The sequence below is a fragment of the Ipomoea nil genome, unplaced genomic scaffold (assembly GCF_001879475.1).
Source record: "Ipomoea nil cultivar Tokyo-kokei standard unplaced genomic scaffold, Asagao_1.1 scaffold3172, whole genome shotgun sequence".
Lineage (NCBI taxonomy): Eukaryota > Viridiplantae > Streptophyta > Magnoliopsida > Solanales > Convolvulaceae > Ipomoea > Ipomoea nil.
In genome coordinates this window covers 606,103-630,391 of record NW_017619600.1, presented here as the reverse complement: position 1 = coordinate 630,391, position 24,289 = coordinate 606,103, and the positions used below count along the sequence as shown (strand labels likewise).

The window sequence follows — 24,289 nt, the reverse complement described above, 5'->3', positions numbered from 1 at the left end:
CGAATAACGATTTATATGAGACCTTTCGTGAATGTGAGAGCAATAAACCATTTTTAGATTCTATGAAAAAGGTACCTCGCTATGCAAATTTTCTAAAAGAGGTATGCACATTGAAAAATAAACAAAATAAAGGAATTGATGAAGTGAAAGTGCACGAGAATGTCTCTATGGCTAGTCAAGGCAATCTTCCTGAAAAGTGCAAAGATCCAGGTATGTTTACTATTCCGTGCATGATAAGTGGTGTGAAACTTGAAAATGCTATGTTAGATTTAGGAGCTTCTATTAATGTGATGCCATATTCTGTTTATAATTCGTTAAATCTTGGACCCCTGAGTAAATCTAGTATAGTAATTCAATTGCTGATGGATCTACTACATATCCTAGGGGTGTGATTGAGGATTTGCTTGTTGAAGTTAATAACTTGGTTTTTCCTGCTGATTTTTATGTACTGGATATGGAAAATGATAATAAAATTTCTCATATTTTGTTAGGAAGACCATTCTTAAAAACTGCAAAAACTAAAATTGATATTCATAATGGTATGCTTACAATGGAGTCTAATGGTAAACTTGTGACTTTTAATATATATGATACCATGAAATCTCCTAGTGATGATAATTTTGCAATTTTTGTTGATTCCTTGAAACTTGTTAAATTTAATGCAATTGCTTCTATTGAAAATAAAGAAGAACCAAATAATAAATCATCTTTGAATCCTAATCTGCATGAAGGGGCTGTTTCTTTGAATACTCATAATCATCGAAGGTACTCAAAAAGACGATGGAAATTTAAAGATATATCATAAGTCGAGCCAACGACGATAAACAAAGGCGCTGCTTGGGAGGCAACCTAAGGTGTGTTTGTTCCATTTTTATTTTATTTTATTTTATTTTATTCCCTATTCTCATTCAATAACCCTTTTTCTGCATGTTCTTATTCAACATTGGGGACAATGTTGATAATAAGTGTGGGGGAGGAGATTTAGTTTTATTATTTGTTTACTTAATTTAGTTTTATTGTTTGTTTGCTTATGTCAAACAAATTTTTATTATTATTTGTTTTCTTATTTCATAATTTTCAAAAAAATATTTTATTAATATTTTATGCAAAATAAGTATTATTTTGAAAAATAATATTTTTTTTCTTTCTTGGAATGCATAACATGATTGAATAAATAGTTTGGCAAGTTGTGATTAGTTTGTTAGCATCTCTTGTTTGATATGTAGTGGCTATATTAAGTAAGCAATAAACCTGTGAGTGTTTTGAGCCACTGACTGACACTTCGGTCTTATTTTCTTTCTTTTGTGTGATTTCTTCCATAATTTTGTTTCTCTAGAACTTGCCTTGATTCTCTTTTAAAGCTAATTAGACCATGCATGATTCAAATGTGATTAAGGCCATTATTTGACTTTGAGCCTCACTAGCCAAATAACCGGTTTGTCCTATGATTTATTTCCCTTTGTTAACCACTTTGAGCTTTATGGCCATTCCTTTCTTTATTTTGAATCACATTACAAGCCTTTTATATCTAAAATAATGCCTTCACCCAGCTGAATAACTAGTGGAGCAAATTTTGGATTATTTTTAATCTACGTGAGGTTGGGAAGGATAAGTGTGGGGGAGATCACTTACTCTTATTAATATGATTGAGAGTGAGGTGAGTTGTATCTTCGTTGCCAATATGTCGTGGGTCTTCTATGAAAAAAAGAAAAGAGGAAGCAGTTCACGATTCAAAAAAAAAAAAAAAAAAAAAAAAGCATGAAAAATTGAAAAAAATGAAATGGAAAAATGAAGAATATACGTTTGAAAAAGAAGAATATTGCTGAAAATTTATGAGAAAATGAAAAAGAATCAGCAATTGATTTTGAGTTGAAGTTACTTCTAAATAAATGAAGTAAGGGGAAATTCTGGTAATACTGAGGAAGCATTCTGTACCTCAATGGGATGTGTTTTTTTGATTGGAAATTAAGGGTGTTGGATTACTTGTATTTATTTGTTCCTCTAGTTTGAAGCTTTTGTTTAAGCTAATTTCCTAAAAATTCCCTACCTTAACCCTAGCCCCATTACAACCTGTGAAAAGTCCTTATGATTTGTGTCATGCATGACTCTTGTAGTGGTGATTGAGAAGATATGCAAGCCTATGGTAGATCAATTTTATAGGAATGAACTTGAGTGAAATTTATACCCATCAAACACTTGAGTGATGAGTGATATTCCTGTGAGGGCTTACTTATTTAGTTTTCTCCATTTTCAAACAGGGTGCTAACTTATTAATTGCAGGGTGCTTCAGATTGTTGTTCATGATATGTTATGAGTTTTGAGAATTTCATTTCTATTTACTTCGCAAATAATATTTTTTTGCTTGAGAACAAGCAAATGTTTTAGTGTGGGGGATTTGATATGCACATTTTACACTCATATTTTAGGTACATTTTTATAATAATTTTGCATTGGTTATTTTTTTTTTTTTGAAAGTGCATTGGTTATTTAATATTATCTAATAATTAGTTCTTTTTATATATAATACACGTACCTAGCAGGTTTTTTAATTGTCTTCCTAGGCCGATCTTGGGCAATAGAGTACTCTCGCTGTGGCTCGACGAGAGGTGCGGTACTTGTAGATGCATCATCTTTAGTATTACCATTAGTGGTAGTAATACTATCATTAGGCCTGAACTCAAACTCCACCTTATCACCAGTACTCTGCGTCTCACCTGTACTGGAATCTTTTCCAGAAGAAAGTAGTGCATTTTCGTCAAAAGTGATATCTCGACTCAGAATGATTTTCTGAGAATCAGGAGACCATAGACGATACCCTTTTGACTCAGAGGCATAACCAAGGAAAATGCATTTGACAGCTCTCGGGTTTAATTTACCCGTACTGGAATGAGCATAAGCAGGACATCCAAAAACTCTTAAGATAGAGTAGTCAATAGGATTACCTGACCAAACTTCCTCTGGAATTTTGAAATCAAGGGATGAATGTGGAGATCTATTCACCAAATAGCAAGCAGTAGAAACGGCCTCGGCCCAAAAATCACGCCGTTTCCATAACCCAGCATTATAGAGCATACAACGAGCTCTTTCCAATAGTGTCCTGTTTAGACGTTCGGCAACACCATTTTGCTGGGGTTTACCAGGCAAGGTCTTGTGCCTGGCGATTTCATTTGCCGCACAGAAGTCATTGAAATCTGACTCACAGAATTCCAAGCCATTGTCTGTCCTGAGCTTCTTGACCTTTTTCCCTGTCTGAGTCTCAACAAGTATTTTCCACTTTTTAAAAATAGGAAAAGCCTGATTTTTGTGTTTCAAGAAATAGACCCAAACCTTACGGGAAAAGTCATCAATAATAGACATGAAATATCTACAGCCTCCCATAGACTGGAATTTAGTCGGTCCCCATAAATCGGAATGTATATATTCCAATACATCTTTGGTACCGTGTGTAGCAGTAGAGAAACTAACCCTCTTTTGTTTCCCAAAAACATAATGCTCACAAAATTGTAATTTACCCGTACCTGAATCACCAAGGAGACCTTTCTTGCTCAGGAGATGCATGCCTTTCTCACTCATATGCCCCAGACGCATATGCCATAGTTGAGTGAGATCTGCATCAGACATTGATGAGGATACCGCTACTGAACCTGTCACAGTACTGCCATGCAACACGTACAAGCTTCCAGATCGAGAAGCTTTCGTGAGAACAAGAGAGCCTTTTATGACTTTCAGAACTCCACCTTCAGCTATGTACTTGCACCCCAGAGATTCCAAGGTGCCCAAGGATATCAGATTGCGTTTCAAATCAGGAATATACCGAACATTGGTAAGAGTCCTAACAACATTATCATGAGTTTTAATCTGAACACTTCCAATTCCACTAACCTTGCATTGGGTATCATTACCCATCAAGACAACTCCACCATCAACTGGTTCCAGAGAGACGAACCAGTCTTTGTGAGGACACATTTGGAACGTACAACCAGAGTCCAAAATCCACTCAGTCTTGCTCCGTTTGTCACCGGAGCTAACAGATAACATAACATCGCCTTCTGAATGACTTTCAACAACACTAGCTTCAGCAGACTTCTTTTCTCTCTCTTGCTTGTTTTTCAACTTGAAGCATTCAGTCACATCGTGACCCTGCTTCTTGCAGTACTTACAGGATTTGTTGGACTTACGTCCTTTGGACTTGGATCTAGATTTTTTATTGCTACTCTCTGTTTCAAGTGAACGACCCCTTACAGTCAAGCCTTCACCTTTGTCCTCAGACTTAATTTCAAAGTCAAACTTTTCTTTGGACAATAGGTTTGACTTAACATTGTCAAAAGTAAGGGTATCACTACTATTACCATACAACATAATTTCTTTGAAATGCTTGTACGATTTAGGGAGAGAGACAAGCAATAAAACAGCACGATCCTCATCGTCAATTACGACATCAATATTTTCCAAGTCCAATAAAATAGAATTAAATTCATCCAAATGAGATTTAATTGAAGTACCTTCCGTCATACGGATTATGTACAGACGCTCCTTCAGGCGCAGCTTGTTCGCCAGAGATTTGGCCATATAAAGCGACTCCAGCTCAGACCATAAATCTGACGTAGTCTTCTCACTCACCACCTCACGTAGAACCTCTTTAGACAGGCACAACTGAATGGTTGAACGTGCCTTGTCATCCAAATCTTCCCAATCTTCATCTGTCATTGCAGCTGGTTTCTTCTTCTTCCCAGCTAGCGCTTTCTTCAAACCGTTCTGGGTTAGAACGGCTTCCATCTGAACCTTCCAGATAGAAAAGCTAATTTTCCCGTCGAACTTCTCGATATCGAACTTGGTAACAGTCGACATCTTTGAAAATAACTCTCAATTAAACCGCTCTGATACCACTTGTTAGGAATATAGCGGAATAATGCGGAAGCGAAGAATCGAAAATTGAGAATTATAGAAGTTGAATAAAAGGGAAAGTATATTAAAAGACAAAATAATTAGGAATAAAGGGAAATATATATATATATATTATCACTAGAGTAAATATATATATATGTATGTTAACGTAGGGACAAAAGAAAGAGAAAGAATTTGATGTAAGAATGAGCAATTTAATAGGAGTGTTTTACAAATCAAAATGGACAAACTATTTATACACTAAGAACAAGCATATCATGCGGCAAACAAATGGAGCACTGCAAGAGAATGTGTAAGAGACATTGTCTTATTGAATTTGGACCACAAAAATTATTATGGTTTAACAATATATATATATATATATATATATATATATATATATATATATATATATATATATATATATATATATATATATATTGGTGAATATAGATTCAAAAATTGTGTTATACTGTTGAATATAGAGTTCTGTAATTGTAAATATAGAGTTTTTTAATTGTGAATATAGAGTTATGTAATTATGAATATATAATTCTGTAATTGTGAATATAGAGTTCAAAAATTGTAAATATAGAATTCTGCAATTGTGAATATTGAGTTATGTAATTTTGTATATTGAGATCTAAAATTGTGAATATAGAGTTCAAAAATTATGAATATAGAGGAATGAATTCTGAAGACATACGACAAGTTAAAGGCAAGGAAGGAAGCAATTTTTTTTTTTTTTTTTTTAAATTCAGACAGCGTCGTTTTGAAGTAAAACGATGCCAATTTGGACCCAGGTCCACAGCATAATTTGCACCCGCTATAATTTGTCACTTAATTATATTCAATTACGTTGGAGAAAAAAGCTTTTGTGGAAAATTATGCCGTGCAACCGTGTGCACCATGCATGGTGAACACGGATGCAAAAATGGCATCATTTTGATTAAAAACGCGTGTCTGGCTTTAAAAAAAAAAAAATCAGTTTTGATTGCCGTTAACGACGTTATATTGTGCATAATTTGAACTATATATCCAGAATCAATGAACTATATATCCAGAATAAATGAACTATATATCCAAAATGAATGAACTATATATACCTAGAATGAATGAACTATATATCTAGAATAAATAAACTATATATCCAGAATGAATGAAATATATCCAGAATGAATGAACTATATATCCAGAATGGATGAACTATATAGTTCAAATTATGCACAACATAACGCTGTTAACGGCAATCGAAACTGATTTTTTTTTTAAAGGCGGATGTCAAAACAACGTCGTTTTTACAACCGTGTGCACCATGCATGGTGCACACGGTTGCACAACATAACGCTCTATTAAACACAAGGCAGGTCATAAATTATTTGGAGCCCAAAAGATATAGGCCCTCTGTTTGGTAAAATAGCTTAATCTATTAATTTGGCTTGTTTAACCATTATTAGCCAATATGAGTTTTTAGTTAATTAACTTTTTGTAACAGCTGATTTTTCTAAAATGTTAAAATTAGAAAAGCTGTTCAAAACAACTTTTTTGATAAGCTTTTTAAGAAAATAAATTATTTTCTCCAAAACACCCCCAATAATTAAAAAACAAAAAAAAAAAACAGAGCTTTGTAGACGGGTTCAACGGTCTCGTTATTCTCATTGTCTTTTCATGGTACTAGGCAACAAGGTGCTTTTACCCATCAACTAGGCTCATAAGCTCGTTGCCTAGTACCGTGAAGGTAATTAGTAACGGGACATGTGATTATTGATTAGTGTTCACGGACTTAAGCCCGTGAACATATTTTTTTAATATAAATCTACTATACTAATAAGAGCCCAAGAGAGTTAGGCCTATAATGGGTAGAAAAAATGGTTGTCAAATTTTTTAATCAAATGAATGGCTCAGATTGATCAGATTTTAATTTTTCCTTAAGATTTCCTAATTTATCCTTAATGAATATGATTATCCGTTAACTTTTCCGTTAAATATTATCTTTTCCGTTAATTTCTGTTAGTTCACCGTTAACTTACTCATTGATTTCAATAAGAAAGGTCTTTAAGTCCGGACCTCATCCCAATCAAAGTTGGCATAATTATTACTCTATTTTACTCTTATTAAATTATATAATAATTTAGTGGCTACAACAAAAAATAATACATATGCATTTGCTTAATTTAGAATTATGTATCTACAATGTCTTTATTAAAAAAAAAAAATATATTCATTATCAATAAATTAAATAAGAGAAATAATTTCATTAGTTATATTGTATTTATTTTTCTCCAATATAAAAATTCTTTACATTCAAATTTATCATTATATTTGTTACATTGTCCCTAAAGTGTCTTTATTAAAAAAAATTATTCATTATCAATAAATTGATTAAGAGAAATAATTTTATTAGTTATATTGTCTTTATATTTCTCTAATGTAAAAATTGTTTACATTCAAATTCATCCATCGATTATATTCACTACATTGTCTATTATTTTTTTTGCACTATTTTTTAATTAAATATCAAAGTTATAATACAAAATAATGTTATATATTTATTTACCAAGTATTTTATTAATATCATGAAAAAAATTAAAAGAATATAATTAATAATAATAATAATAATAATAATAAATATTTTAAAAATAAAAAAATATAAAATATAATTAAGCCAATCATATTACCTACTTGGGAAATTTATTGACAAAAAAAATATTTAAATCACACAACAAATTGAAGTGGGAAACTATCTCGCAATGTCCTTATTTGGCAATCAGCAGTTAGCTCTTCAATATTAGTATATATTTAATATTTTATGTCCTAATTTTTATTTGCTCTCCCATATGTCCCGTATTTTGTTTCAACCATACCTATACAATTATTTTATTGACAATTATAATCAATATATTGACTATAGTATCTTGCATTTGTAAGCTTAGAATTGCCTATTTAAATACGCAAATTTGACATTCAATTATCTATGCATGAACAATTTAAATATAATATTGCCTTAATATACTTTAAAGTACTTATTTAAAAAAAAATATTAGGCATTATCCCAATCGCGCAATGCGCGTAAAAAACTAGTTCTATAATAAAAAAACAAAAATAAATAAATAATATAATAATAATAATAATAACAATAATAATAATAATAATAATAATAATAATATTAGCTCTTTGTGTTTCAGTAGGTTGAGAAAGTATATGAACAGATACTACAATGTAATAGTTGATGTGTATTATGTTAATAGTTGATGTGTATTATGTTAAAAGTTTATGTTTATTATGTATTATGTTAGATTATGTGTATTATCTTTTAAAAAGAGTATGTATATTTTGTTATATAATTATGTACATTCATGTATACAATTATGTGTATTCTAGTATAACATTATGTACATTCTTGAATAGCGGGTTTTTATTTAAAGAAAAAACTAATGCCATTCACTGGGGCGGGAAATTTCAAAAAAAAAAAAAAATTAAAACGACGTCGTTTTGCATCTGGGCGCATAGTGCAACGCGCGCCGTGGTGTAGGATATAAATTGCCCTTACACCCTTAAAGGTCATTTTACATATAATAAACTATCAGCTAATAACTAATTTACCAAATATCTTTCTACAACCAGTTAATGTTATCAAGTAGTCAAACCTGCTAACCTAACTCGCTACCAGCTATTAGCTAAATCAATCCGTTATCAACTATCCACTAACAGTTATTTGCGGAACATCCCATAAGAAAACCCTTTTTTGAAGTTTTGAGTAAAGGATGAATCTTATATATATAATTTATGTTAGAGTTTATTACCGAAATGGTCCCTCGACTATTGTGAAATTACTAATTTGGTCCTCGACAATTTTTTTACCCAACTAAGTCCTTGACTTTGAAAATGTTAACCATTTTGGTCCTCTGTTCAAATTCCATCTATAAGCTGTTAAATTTAAGAATAAAAAGGTAATTTCATATATTATATTTATTAAAGCTTTCCTTCTTCGTCAATCCGGTCGAGACGTTGTGAGCAAGAAGCAGATTGCGACATAATTTTGGCGAGAAACCGGATTCGCATTGACGATTGGGTGGTGCGATTTAGACGGTGGTCTCCAGGGAGTGACGGAGATAGATCATCGATTGCAATGGTATAGTTCTTGCTCCCTAATCTTCCGATTCATTTATTTGATTGTCTATTCATGCAAGTGTTTATTACTCCTTTCCCTTTCAGGTATCCTTATGAAGCTCTTCGTGTGGTTACTGCTGGTGGATATGTTCTTGTGTTGGAAAGAATACCCAAGTCTGGATTTTTTCCCAACAGTGAGCATTATTTTTCTTTTGATTCCAAATATAAAGATGAATCTCATCTTTGGATGGTGTTTGATTTTTGTATTTTCACTTGCAGACGTGATGCTCGAAAACAAAACAAAAAAAAAAAAAAAAAAAAAAAAAAAAACTTATTTGATTGTCGAATTATGGAAAAATTGTGTGCTCCGATTGGGAGCTTTATGGCGTTGGATCCGGCAACAAGCAGGAAGCCTAGGCCGAGTGTTGCTAGGGCAAGAGTAGAATCTAGTGAAGCCTTTAATTGATAAAATCTGGATTGAATTCATGAATAGCGATGGTAAATTGAGTGGGTTTTTGCAGAAGATTGGGTATGAGGTTAGAGGAAGAAGATTGGGTACGAGGTTAGAGGCAGAAGATTGGGTACGAGGTTGAATTCACGGGCAAAACATACATAGAGGTGAATGATGGGGCTTTACTGAAGGCTCTTCCCAGTGAGGTAATCTGGTTTGAATTTTGTTCTGGTTGTTCTGATTGTTCTGATTAGCAGGCTCTTCTAGCTGAGAATGATAAAATCCAGGTTGCTTTTTGTTCCAGTTGTACTGATTACCAGGTTTTTCAACTGGAGGAGAGCGAGGAAATCCAGGCTGCGAATCCTGCCATCTGTTCCAGTTGTACCAACTAGGAAGGCCATGGACACTCTCAAACTCATCTCTCTGAACCTGATCTGGCATATAGTCATAATAATGGCCACTCCCACCGCCGCTACTGCTGCTCATGTTTCCTAAGATCCTTGCGCTCAAGCAGCAACTTCTCGACACGAAAACGGATCAAGAATTTGGTTGGGGCTCTTAGACGGTCCTTTTGTGATGGCCAACTTCTGGAACAAGAGACCATGAAAGTAGATATTTTGCAAAATTCCATCAATGTCCTCCAATTTAACGGACTTCTAAAGTCTGATTTAACGGAGGACCAAAATGATTAACATTTTAAAAGTCGAAGACTTAATTGGATAAGAAAAATTGTCGAGGACCAAATTAATAATTTTGTAATAGTTGAGGGACCATTTTGGTAATAAACTCTTTATGTTATTTATTTGTTACCATATTGATTTTAGTTTTGGTCTTGTTTTGGTAGTTTTAAAGCCCAGTATGATTATATACAACCATTACGGTCAAATTGTGTGGACCATATTTTGTCTACTGTAAAATAATATATATTTAATACAAAAATAATGTACATTCAATACAAAAATAATGTACTTTGTGTTTAAGGGATGTACATTATTTTTGTTCTGAGTGTACATTATATTGTATAATGTACATTTAATATGATAAAAATGTACTTTTTGTTATGGTCCACATAACATAGTGTGGACCATAATTGGCCGATTACATGTTTATATGTTATATAGGGAGGCTTTGTAATCCATTACTAGAGACTAGAGTCATAGTGACGAATTTCTCGATATTTTGACTTTTTAATTTATCCCTAATTTAGTGAAACTAGTTAGAAAGCCCTTCACTTTACTGGGCGTTTGGTTGGAGGGATTTTAAATTCCCTTCCCACTTAATTCTCATCAAATTCCAAAGGCCATTAAATTCCGTAGTTTGGTTGGAGGGAATTGCAATTCCATGGAATTGCAATTCTCCCATTTTCATAGAATTAAAATCCCATGTCCCCCCTCTGGGATTTTAATTCCTGGGAAAAAAAAAGATAGTGATGAGTCAAAATTATCCCTTCCTTTTTTTAACCTAAAATTAATGTCTAACAACAATAATGGACATTTTTGACTTTATACTACTTATTCCCTTTCAATTCCCATGGATACCAAACATTGGAATTGAAATTCCCAGTAATTCTATTCCTGTCAACCAAACGCTGGAATTTAAATTCCCACTTTATTCCCAATTGTTATTGCATGGACCATGGCCCAAAACTACGCCGTTTGATTATTTAAAAAAAAAAAATTCCGAACGTCACTTTTACGGCGTTAACGTTCGTTGTTTGATTACGGCTATTGTTTCATTTTCTCATCGCCGGTCATTTGTTTTGTTTTCTACCTCCTCCGCGATTTGCAGCCGCAACTTCTTCATTCGCCGCAACTTATTCATTCACCGCAATTTGCTTCGTTCACCGATTTGCATCTTCCTAGAATTGCTTCTTCTCCATCATCATGGATAATATCAATGATTCAAACAACATAGTTGATGCGATTCAAGTAGAAGATGTATTACAAGTATGTATATTGTTTGTATGCAATTTAGGTTCGTTTTTATTTTGAATTTTGATTAATATTGCGTATTTTTTATATAGTAGAAGATGTGGATGCTTTGATGCATGTGGAACCTATTTCTCCCATTGATGTTGAATCAATTCCAGGTTTGTCTTCCACAATGCTTTGATCTATTGTGCATAGGGTTTGTTTCGTTGGTTGTGTGAGGGTACATAATTTTTATTCATAGGGTACATAATATTTGTTCACACGGTACATAGTTTTTGTTCATAGGGTGCATTATTTTTGTGCAAAATATACTACATTGTTGACCATGCTTAATGTAAATTATTTACAGTTGATGGCACTTCGGGGGCTGCAACAGATGAGAGTTCACCAATTGGAGTTCAAGCTAGTTCTTCTAATGCTATGGATGAGAGTTCTTCAATTCCAGGTTTTTTTTTTTAAAAAGTTGTTTATTATTATCTACTTATTATTAGTTGTTTTTTTAAATATATTGATGGAATGATTCGTTTTTTATTGTTGTTTTGGTGTTACAATAAAGTATTTGCATGTTCTGTTGTGAATATTGTATTTCTGTTAGAGGTACATTATTTCTGTTCAGTAGGTACATTATTTTAATCCACAGGGTACATTATTGTTATGCATGATTAATGTGTACATTCTGTTGTGTGCATTCTGATTTGAAACTTGTGCTTCTGATTAAGGTACATTATACCTGGTCAGTAGGTACATTATTTTAATCAACATGGTACATTATTTTTATGCATGATTTATCTGTACATTCTGTTGTGTATGGATTGGAGTTTTTTCTTTTAGTGAATATCTTATTTCTTTGTAGAGCATGGCTGAATTTATTCGGCACACCCCACCACCCCTCTACTTAGAAATCTGATATTCACTAAACATAATATCAATGTGTTATGCTAGTAACTTGTTAGTTGTATTTTATTTTATTTTTTTGAAATTTACAGTTACTCAGGAGTTGTTGGGGATTACAGTTACCTCAATTGAAGAAGCATTTAATTTATATAATGACTATGCTTTTAGATTGGGATTCAGTGTTAGGAAGGGCAAGCAGTACTATGTTTTCGGTAGTCAGACTATTAAAATGAAGAAATTCCATTACGCAAAGAGTGGTTTTAAGGACAACAAAAAAAGTCTTCAAGGTCATATTCAAGGGTAGACACACGAACAGGGTGTAATGCGTTTTGTCAGTTTGATTTGGCGTCTAATGGACAGTTGATTGTGACAAAACATGTAAAGGATCATAACCATGAGTTGTGTCCACCTTCTAACAGCTATCTTCTTCGGTCACACAGAAGTGTTGTTGATACCCAATTGGATTATTTAAAAAACTTGAAAAGGAGTGGGGTGGCATTGTCGGATGGCATTCGATTTTTGAAACACCAGTCTGGAGGTTCACCTTTGGTTGGATTTACACCAAGGGATGCTTACAATAGCCTGCATACAGATTCGATAAAGAGATTAGATGGGACCGATTCAAATTCACTAATTGAGATCTTTAGACAAAGGCAGTCGAATGAACCCGACTTTTTCTTTGATTTTGAATTAGATGAGGATGCAAGACTGTGTAATTTTTTTGGAGGGATGCAAGAATGAAGGAGGATTTTGTGTTGTTTGGTGATTTGGTAGTGCATGACACAACGTATCGTACTAATAAGTATGATATGATTTGTGGTCCTTTTGTTGGAATGAATCACCACTGTATGAATATAATGTTTGGGTGTGGATTTTTATTGAACGAGAGGACTGACTCATTTGTTTGGTTGTTTAAAACATTTTTGCGAGCTATGGGTGGTAAGTGTCCACAAACAATCATGACCGATCAATGTGCTGCTATGTCTGCTGCAATCTCTCTGGTTTTCCCAAGTGCAAGGCACAGGCTTTGTATTTGGCATATTGGAGAGAATTCAAAGAAACATATTAAATGTCTAAGGAGTCAAAACGGCTTTATGGAGTTATTTAATTTTCTATTGAAGTACACGGACACAGAAGCTGAGTTTGAATTTTATTGGAATAGGTACATATGCTATTAAATTTATCATTTTATATATTTGATTTGTCATTCTTGCATTGTGACATAGATTACTTTGTGCTTATAAAATCAAACATGTGATGTTTTACTTTTCATGTTAAGTTGGAAATTGTAGTGTTTAGAAAATGTACTTTATGGGTTATAATAATGTACCTTATGAATACGGAAAATGTATCTTTGCAGCAGCAATTTGATAAAAAAAATTTCCTTGTTTTTCTAGTTGCATTTAAAACTTAGATATTTTCCTTGTTCTCTATATGTGATTCCTTTGTAGCATGTAGTAATTTGTACTAATAAAATGAAGTGTCATACAATTTTACCTTTCATGTTAAGTTGGAAACTGTAGTGTTTAGAAAATGTATTTTATGTGTTATAATAATGTACCTTATGAATGCTGAAAATGTATCTTTGCAGCAGCAATTTGATAAAAAAAAATTTCCTTATTTTTCTAGTTGCATTTAAAACTTAGATCTTTTCCTTGTTCTCTATGTGTGATTCCTTTGTAGCATGTAGTAATTTGTACTAATAAAATGAAGTGTCATACAGTTTTACCTTTCATGTTAAGTTGGAAATTGTAGTGTTTAGAAAATGTACTTTATGAGTTATAATAATGTACCTTATGAATGCTGAAAATGTATCTTTGCAGTCACACTCAGGTTTGTTGTTTTCAGGTTGGTGACGAACTATAATTGCCATAAAAATGTTTGGTTAAACAAATTGTATGATATTAGGGAAAAGTGGTGCCCTGCTTTTAATAAAGATTACTTCTCTGGAGGTATCTTATCTTCCCAACGGAGTGAGACTACAAATCACTCAATTTCAAGAAGGTTATCTAAAATATCTGGGTTGTCTGATTTTTACAATTCTTTTGTTAATGTGGTTTCTGAGTGGAGGAGCAAAGAGAATGGGGAAGATGTGCGGTGTTCTCAAGGGTTGCCTACAATGGCATTGGATCATGTAAACCTTCTTTTACATGCTAGGAATGTATACACTATTGAGGCTTACTACTTGTTTGAGCAACAATTTTTGAAAGGTGCTGCTTGTCATCAAGAGAGTGTAGCGAGCAATGTTGATGAGCTTAATATCACATTTGGCGGCCGGATATTGACATTATTCGGCATGAGGTTTGTTTCAATATTAAGGATATGAACATATGTTGTACTTGCAAGTTTTTCTCCGAGATGGGTATTCTTTGTTCACATTGTTTGCGTATTTTGAACATTCATTGTGTTGAAAAAATTCCTGAGAAATATATTTGTAGAAGGTAGACAAAAAAGGTTGTTGAACATAGGATTATGGACATTGCATCTTCTTCTAGTATTTTGGCAGTTGCTTCTCCAATTTGGGTTATAGATATGGGTAGAAAATGGCAAAGGTTAATTCTATCAAGTCAAGACAATTGCAAAGCTCGACAAGTATGTGAAAACCTTATTGAAGATGGAAGAAGAAGGATTGAAGGTGAAGTTGGTCCTATTTGCTTTGATGATTTGGAAAGATCTATGCGAAGTAGTGGTATACAAAATCCAGAACGAAGTGGTGTGAAAGGCGACCGTAATCGAAGGCCAGTTAGTACATTACAAAAAAAGTATAATCAAGAAAGTGGCCGAAAAAATTATGCAAAAAGAGTTGAATCTAACACAAAGGCTGCCGTCCAATTTTCTATGCAGGAAGTTGTGTCTAATATTGTTGGTAGTGGGTATCTAGTTCATCCTAATGACACTACTAGTTCAGAATTGATTTGTGTTAGGTCTAAGTCTAAAAACAATTCAAATGATAATTAGGAGTTGTACTGAAATTTTGTTTACTTATATATGCACTTCACAGATTATGAATTGGTTTTATATTGTGTGAGTTATTTACAGATTATGAATTGGTTTTATATTCTGTGAGTTTTTAAAGGAAGTATTTGCACTTGACAGATTATGAACATTTGTGTTTTATGCAATAATAAAATCTTTTCTGATTTGGAAATGTATTCAGTGGGTTATAATAATGTACCTTGTGCTCTAAAATAATGTACCCTATTTGTTAACAAAATGTATCCTTGCAGTCTTGATTTTGGGTAATGTACTCTATGGGTTAGAATAATGTACCTTGTGCTCTAAAATAATGTACCCTATGAGTTATCAAAATGTACCTTAGTTAAGGTCACGTGTTCATGAATTGATCATCACTTAGAGAGTTAGAGTCTTAGAGATGACGGGTGGTATACTCCTCAACCCCAACCCCGTCCACGCCACCATGGGAAATTAGGGGAGGGGTTAGTTGGTAAAATGAACTATTATTTTATATTTTCAAAACATATTTTAATAATTTTTAAATTTGACTTTTAATTTTATGTTACTTTTTATAGTTTCTAAAAACATATTTTTTGGTTTTATGCATTAATAAATTTTTTTCTGATTTGGTAATGTATTCAATGGGTTAAAATAATGTACCTTGTGCTCTAAAATAATGTACCCTATTTGTTAACAAAATGTATCCTTGTAGTCATGATTTTGAGTAATGTACTCTATGGGTTAGAATAATGTACCTAGTGCGCTAAAATAATGTACCCTATGAGTTATCAAAATGTATCTTAGTTAAGGTCACGTGTTCATGAATTGATCACCACTTAGAGTCTTAGAGATGACGGGTGGTATACTCCTCAACCCCAACCCCGTCCACGCCACCATGGGAAATTAGGGGAGGGGTTCGTTGGTAAAACGAACTATTATTTTATATTTTCAAAACATATTTTAATAATTTTTAAATTTGACTTTTAATTTTATGTTACTTTTTATAGTTTCTAAAAACATATTTTTTGGTTTTATGCATTAATAAAATGTTTTCTTATTTGGTAATGTATTCAGTGGGTTAAAATAATGTACCTTGTGCTCTAAAATAATGTACCTTGTGCTCTAAAATAATGTACCCTATTTGTTAACAAAATGTATCCTTGCAGTCTTGATTTTGGGTAATGTACTCTATGGGTTGGAATAATGTACCTAGTGCGCTAAAATAATGTACCCTATGAGTTATCAAAATGTATCTTAGTTAAGGTCACGTGTTCATGAATTGATCACCACTTAGAGTCTTAGAGATGACGGGTGGTATACCCTATGTGTTAACAAAATGTGTCATTGCAGTTGTAGTCACTTGAATTTTGGTAATGTACTATGTGAGTTAGAATAATGCACCCTATGAGTAACTCCACAATAGCTTCTGCTAATTGAGCAATTAACTCCACAATGAAAAGCAATTAACTGAAAAGCAACTAACTGAAAAGCAATTAACACATAAACAATTTCAGCATATCTTGATATCACTAGCTAGCACCCAATTCAGCACCATCTCTGAATTGTTCAAACAAAAATTTCATCTAACACAAAAACCAACAATATTCATCTAACATTTTAGAACCATCAATTACAATGATCATTGTCTACTTATAAAGATTACGGGCTGCCTGTAGTATGGATTGTTTGTGCTCATTCATTGGTAAAAATAATATGTCGGCAGCATATTTTGCCCTCAAAGATGTCAAGAATATTGCCTGCATGTATATTCAAACAAAATGGCAGTTATATAAGTCCAATTAGGTATTTATAAAAATGAAAAACATGTACTTTAAATCACAGTACTTACATTTGAAGGTGTTCTGTTAAATCCAGATTCCCAATTCGGTCCATTACCCTTAAAGATCTGCATATGACGCATGCAATAAACTCCACAATCAGTAACATTAGTGGCATTTTTCCAAGACATCTTCACCAATTCATGGTTAAACACATCATCCTCATCATCATGCTTTGTCATTTTGTTTAACAAAGTTGTGATCCTTTTAAATTTGCAATACTCTTTGAATGCATTAACCTGCACATTAGTTAATGTTCATTATAATATATCAAGTACCTAACAGTATTCAATTTAAACTCATAACAATCTTAGATTTTGCAACTTACTAGGTTTTGATCACAATTATCATATCTTTGTAGAAAGTTAGTATTCTTGCCCAGTGTTCTATTGTCAACTACTTGGACAACCATTTTCTTGAAGTTCAAGCACATGATGAAGTAGTGATGATAGCGTATAACAGGGAAGAAAACCTAAATACATATGATTTTAGAAGTATATCCAATGAGTGTATATAAAATGAATTTCACATAATTTATTAATTTATAATATTATGCATGATAAATTACCAGTTCAGCATCAGAGATGTCAATGTTAGAGGCCAATTTAATCTCATAATCCAAAGATCCATTGAAGTGTCTTTGTTTTTCCTCTGCAGAGAATTCTATTTTCCGTTCAGTAGCATCATCAATTTCCATCTGAACACAAAATTATATTACTAAGTAAACATATTACACCATCAAATTCTGTATTATATACACCAAAGCTTTATGTACACAAATAATGTACTCTGTGAACAGAAATAATGTACCCAGTGAACAAGAATAATGTACTTTGTGCAGAAAAACTAATAATCAATAAGAACTTGCATTATCAATTTACTTTTTTAATATAAGAGAAAGTTCAAGCACTTACAAAAGGATTGGTGGTGAAGTAGATGTATTTTGGTTCACCCATTCCACGAGTGATATTTTCAGAATTCATTCTTAAGCTCCAAACATCTATAATGGTCTTCTCTACTTCACCGTCCCGTAGAGTCAAGAACTGGTCCCTTGCAATGTGGTACCTTTTATACCTAAACAGTGTTTCACTGCAAGAAAAATAACTTTTTAACACATATTAAAGACAAACATTAGTATTAAACATAATTAAAGTGAAAACCTACTCTATTGGATGTTGAATAGACGGTTCCATGAATGCAAAATCAGACAGCATCTTCTCTTTCGCAGAGACAAAGGAGAGCTTTTCTTTGTTTTTCGTCCAATATGGAGACCTCAATCACAATGGAACATTTTTCATTTTTCTTTTCTCTCTCTCCCCATGTTGGACATTCTCCCTCTCTGATTCCTCAAGTGCACTGCCACATAAAAATAATGTACCCTACTCATTAAAATAATGTACATAGTGACCAGAAATAATGTATCTTAATCAGAAACACAACTTTTAGAGTTTAACTTACATGTCAAACAATGCTTGTTCCTTTTCTGTGCTTCTTTCCTCACCAGGGAGTGTAGTTGTTGTTTCGTTTTGTTTTTGAATATCCGGGGGGGGGGGGGGGTAGGTGTTAACAAATTGAAGCGTGGTGGTGAAAATGTTTCAGGATCAACAGGTTCTTCGGTGATTGTGGTGGCCTTTTCCAATGCTTCCATTGCTGCCTTTTCCAATGATGCAACTGCTGCAAGAAAGCTCTCGCTGCTGAAGATTGGATCATCGACCAATAATGTCGAAGTCTTGTCAGGCTGGGAAGTTGAAGCAATGTTCAGCATATCAGACATCTTGCTGAAAGTCTTCTTTATAATTTCTTGTCCGGTGTTTTTGCTCCCAACTTCAGTCATTACTTCCCCAAATTCAACTATGGCTGCAGTCAGTTTCTTCATTCCCATAGATATCTTCTCTACATCACTCATTTTAGCTTTATCACCAACTGCCTGTGCCTCCACCCCATCCCCAACAATGTTGTTTTCAATCTCAGCAACCGATTTCCTAACTCTATCCAAGACTTTTCCCCTGCCATACCCACCAGAATTCTTTTCATCTGCTAATCTTTTTTGGACCATATCCATTGTCCAAACTGATATCGCAGGGTATTTCCTTGGGATTTGCTGCCCTTTAAATTGCATCCTATCAAGGTATGAAACCTAAATAAAATAAAATAAAAAAAGTTAGTATGAAAGCAAAAAATGCATTAATAGAATAAGCAACATAAATTGAATTAAAGGTATTACCATCAAGAAGACCAATGGTCCAGTGAAGAATGTACTTTTTGACTTCTTCCATTTCTCCACTGTTGTAGTAAGACTATTAAAAATGTACCTACACCAATTCAAATTCTTGATGTTTTTCACGTCTATCAATGAATACAAAATTTTGAAGTTTGATGTCCAATTAGCGTGGCCCTTGAACAAACTAGAAATAACAAACACCACAAAATCCCTTTTGAACATGTCCCCGTGGTCTTTCTTCTCAACTATACCATGGCCAAGTCTTTTCACCAATGGAGAACAATTGTCTAATTCCCAGCGTGTTCTCCATTCCTCCAACAAGGTTTTGTATTCTTCAGTTGCATTTGAGTTGTTCCCTTCAACAACTTCAACCTCACCCTTCGGGAGGCCTAATGTGCTCTCCACATCATCCTCTGTGAGCTCCATCTTTGCACTCTCCAACATTAGGGAACAACTACAAACATCATAGTTTTCTACCAAATATGTATTTAGTGTATTGTCCATGCTGGACAATCTAAGCTCGAGTAATGATCCAAACCCAATCTCTTTAACCGCATTTTTTTGTTCATCACTGAGATTTGCCACCATTTTGTTAAACTCCATTGGTGACATCCTAGTCTTGAGCTGAATTTTCTTTGGAGCATTTTCTTTCTTTATAGTCCTATTAGTGGCCTTTTCTTTATTTCCGTCTTCTTCATTACTTGTAGAACTTTTCCTTTTCCGGTAGGTTTTGGTAACCTCTTTTAATGATAAATCTACTTCTTGGCTAGACATAGTTGCTGCAAGTAAAATGTTAGTTAAAGGAATAAATCCAGCGATGCTCTATTCACTAAAAGTGCTCATAAAATCATGAATTAAAATAGTCATGCTCTACAAAGAAATAAGATATTCACTAAAAGAATAAACTCCATGCACTACAAAATGTACAAAATAAATCATGCATAAAAAGAGGGTACCCTGTGGATTAAAATAATGTATCTAATGAACAGATATAATGTACCTTAATAAAAAAAACAACTTTCAAATCTAAATGTACACAAAAATAATAAATTAAAATAATGTACCCTATGTGTTAAAATAATGTACCTAATGCATATAAGGAAAGGTGACACTGCACTCAAAGCCAAATAGAAGCTGGGAATGGAATTCATATACTGTACAAAACCCCATACTCATTCAAAAGTCCCACAGACATCACAACCCATAAAGTACACACACATATTTGATTATATACCTCATGGCTCATGGAACTTATTCAAGCATTGGTTTGATTCATAGGGGTTCAGAAATGAAAAAAAACTTGCATGACTTCAGATCCTAAAGCGTTGTTTGCATTTAAGATATTGACATTTTATTATTGCATAGGATCCCAGATGGTCAAATTATATTCTAGTTTTCAACAAAAACTAGTTCATTGGCCTGGAAAGTGGAATTGGAGTTGGCTTACCACCAAGCTACTCTCCTAATCCCAGAAATGAAAAAGAATGTGTGGAGAGAGAGAATAGCATCTAGAGGACAAGACAGTAAATCATTAGCCACTGAAGTCTAAATACAAAAGACAGGAAGCAGAAGAAACCATAAAAATGATAGTCTCTCTGATCCTCAAAAAGCTCTGCAACAATGTAGCCAGATCTAACACCCACTTCCACAAAAGATCCATACACAATAATAATAAATTTCCCAACCCAATTTTTCTGGGTCTGTTACTTATGTGTCCCAATTACTACCAAACACCAGATATCATAATTTTCTGAACCTTTTATCTATGGCCATTTCCTAGTACTGTCTCCTGAATATTACCAACGAGCAGAGAACATTTCTTTCTGAGCTTTTATCTATAGCCATTTCCTCTTGAAGCTCTTGATTATGTTGTTAAAAAGTCCCACTCTTCAAGTTTGTAGCTTGTAAAATGCACCGTGAAGCCTTAACTCTCCAAACCTTTTCAAATATGCTGGATTTGATATTGATAAGTAAGCACATAATCCTGTTGACCATCCCTCTGACATGCAACCGTATTTACATTACTGATCATGAATGTAGATCTAATCAAGAGAGGACAACTCACCTTCAAAATCAATTGGAAATGTTAGCTTTGAGGCTCTTGACTCAATTCATTAGGTACATTATTTTATCCATCCCCATTCATTGTTTGAACTATGTTCTGCTTAGCTATGAAACCTAAATAGCATTTTCCTTTGCCTATGATCAAAATTCTGGTTGTCTATTTCTGATGCTGTTATAAATGATCATTTGACTTCCTATTTAGAAGATTTAAGCACAGTTTACATACAGTAAGAAGTTAACATTCTGCAAAATTTTTCGAGTTTCTTGAAAGAATTGAACGAGGAAAAATAACAATTGAAACCTGGAATTAGAACAGAACAATATGAAATTTTATTGTAATGAATATATTGTCTACTTTAAACAATTGAAACCTGGAAAAGAAATCCTAAACAACTACTAGAAACCAGTAAGAACCCTAGGCAGTAAAAAACAACTACTCAAAAATCACAAAAACAACTACTCAAAACTCAATTTTAAAACCTAGGTAGTTGAAAATGTACCTAATCAGTAGATGGAGATGGCGTCGGAAATGGTGTACAAGAAATCTCTTGTGGCGTTCGTTTGTAGTAGGGCGCGCTGGAGGTGGCGTCGGAGACGATTGAGATGCGCGAAGAAGATGACGAAGAAGCTGTGGAAGAAGCTGTCGGAGATGCGCGAAGAACACCCCAACGTTCGTTAGAATTATTTTTTTTAAATGATGTCTAACGGCGCCGTCTCTCCTTAAATGGAGAGACGGCGTCGTTTTGGGCCATGGTCCACCCAACTTGGCTGGACCATGGTCCAGCCAATAATTTGCCCTTTATTCCCAGTAATTCAACTCTCATGGAATTACAATTTCTTTCCCACATAATTCCCCCCTCCACCCAAACGCCCTGTTATTCTTATATTATTATATATGGACACCTCTTAATGAAATAAACACTCCCAAGCAATTTTATTCTTTAAGATGTCAAAGAAATTTTAGCTCTTCAAACTAGTGAAAGCCTAGCTCAGCTTGGGGTATATTTAAGGTGGCATCGAGAAGTGTAATTGAAGCATTTATGGGCTGTTTGGTTCACATAATAGACTTGAAATGACATACTATTCTCAATAATAGGTCTATTCCTCTGTTTAGTAATCATTTGTATTCTTAGGAACATTATTTCCGGGAATGACCTATTCCCCTTGCAAAGGGAATAGAGATTCTTGGCCCCCTCTAGGAATTAGCAGGCTATTCCTGAGTTCGCAAGAATACCCTAAAATTATTATTTCCAATTTTATCTCTCAATTGTTATATACATACATACATACATACATACATACATACATACATACATATATATATATATATATATATATATATATATATATATATATATATATATATATATATGCAGTTAATTTTTTAAAACAATGAACAAAATATGAACAATGAACAATCTCCAAAATCTTCCAATCATCCTGAATTTTCTTCAACCATACCTTCGGCTGTCAAGAAATACACCAGCAGTAATATAATAAGAGTAAAAGACATTTTTGGTCCTAGACTTATAGTGGCTTGGACAATTTTAGTCCTTCATAAAAAAATTTGCCATTTTTTGGACAGACTTAATGTGACGAGGACAATTTTGGTCCTCCGTCTATTATGTCGTTAGTTGACCGTTTAAATGAGGGGTATTTGTGTCAATTCAGCTTATTCTTCTCCAGAACAACTTCACCATCTGAACGCGCTTCCAAAATTAGGCAGGGGATTCACCAGACCTCGCAGAAGCTCTCTAAGCTCGCTAAATGTTTTGTTTTGTTTTGTTTATTATTATTATTTATTTATTTATTGCAATAAAAGAAAATTGCTATAATAATTCGAGGACCATCCACGTCCAGTTCGTAAAACATTTTATCTTTGCAAGTGTTTTCATTATGGAGTTTTATGTTCAGAACTGATAGCAAATAAGTCTGTCCGACCTGATAGTATGTATAGGATGCATGCAAAGTAGTTCCATGAATACCCATACAACTGTGTTTATCATTTTTTTTCCATAATCACAGAACCAACCTGGTTCTTAAAATCCTAATTATTTATGTGTTTTTACAGTAAAAAAGAACATCAGTTTTTTATGATCCAACAGTAGAGATTCAAGAGTTGACAGCTGTGATCAAGCAGGACATCTCTGCACTTAATGCCGCTGTAGTAGATCTGCAACTCCTTAGCAACTCCCAAAATGAAAGTGGAAGCATGTGTCTGACCACTGTTGTTGACAACCTTAATAACTCTGCATTCTCATCTCAGTTACCTCTTAGGTATAGTAACACACTTGATGTACCTTATCTATATAGATTTTTATCTGCTTGAGGAGGAGAAGACAGAAAGGATGTTATCCATCACCCTTGACATCTCAGGATTGAAAATGTCATGCTAAACTATACAACCGTAGTTTCCTTCTCCCAGAGTCCTCGTCGTCGTTTCCTTTTGATCCTCTTTTCAACTCTTGCGAGTTCATTTTCTCCAAGGACTATGTTTCTCCGCCACCATCGGAATATTCCTTTCCCAAGCAAATTCCAGACCCACCCGCTAGAAGCTTTATCACGACCATTTCCCACAGGAAATTACCCAAAATTGTTTCGGCTCCGCCGTCATTCCGAACCTTCCTCTACTCCAAGACTTGAAGCCTCCGCCGCCGCCTCCTTCATCGTCATTGCCGTAGGAGAGCCTTTTGCCTAGAGCGGTTCCTTCCTCGCGTAATGTGATCGCCGGGAGACTGAGGTGGCAAAGAAGAACGACAAAGAAAAGTGCAGCGTGAAGACGTTGTTGGCTCAGAACATTGCGGCGATGAACACAGTTTGAAAGTTTTTAGATGGTGAAGTTGTTTTGGAGAAGAATAAGCTGAATTGACACAAATACCCCTCATTTAAACGGTCAACTAACCACATAATAGACGGAGGACCAAAATTGTCCTCGTCACAT

At 33.8% G+C, this 24,289-nt stretch overlaps 2 protein-coding genes across 2 annotated transcripts; both read right to left on the bottom strand.

The window, feature by feature from the left end:
• Nucleotides 1–16,735: 16,735 nt before the first annotated feature.
• Nucleotides 16,736–18,046, bottom strand: LOC109168057. Its single transcript, XM_019317112.1, has 6 exons — nucleotides 17,978–18,046; nucleotides 17,632–17,760; nucleotides 17,392–17,535; nucleotides 17,075–17,302; nucleotides 16,889–16,982; nucleotides 16,736–16,782 (listed from the first exon to the last, which is right to left on the bottom strand). The coding sequence occupies exons 1-6, from the start codon at nucleotides 18,044–18,046 to the stop codon at nucleotides 16,736–16,738; spliced, it is 711 nt and encodes a 236-aa protein (XP_019172657.1).
• Nucleotides 18,047–18,340: 294 nt separating this feature from the next.
• On the bottom strand, nucleotides 18,341–24,021 carry LOC109168056. Its single transcript, XM_019317111.1, has 4 exons — nucleotides 23,970–24,021; nucleotides 19,288–20,063; nucleotides 18,632–19,200; nucleotides 18,341–18,419 (listed from the first exon to the last, which is right to left on the bottom strand). The coding sequence occupies exons 1-4, from the start codon at nucleotides 24,019–24,021 to the stop codon at nucleotides 18,341–18,343; spliced, it is 1,476 nt and encodes a 491-aa protein (XP_019172656.1).
• Between the last annotated feature and the right edge of the window lie 268 nt (nucleotides 24,022–24,289).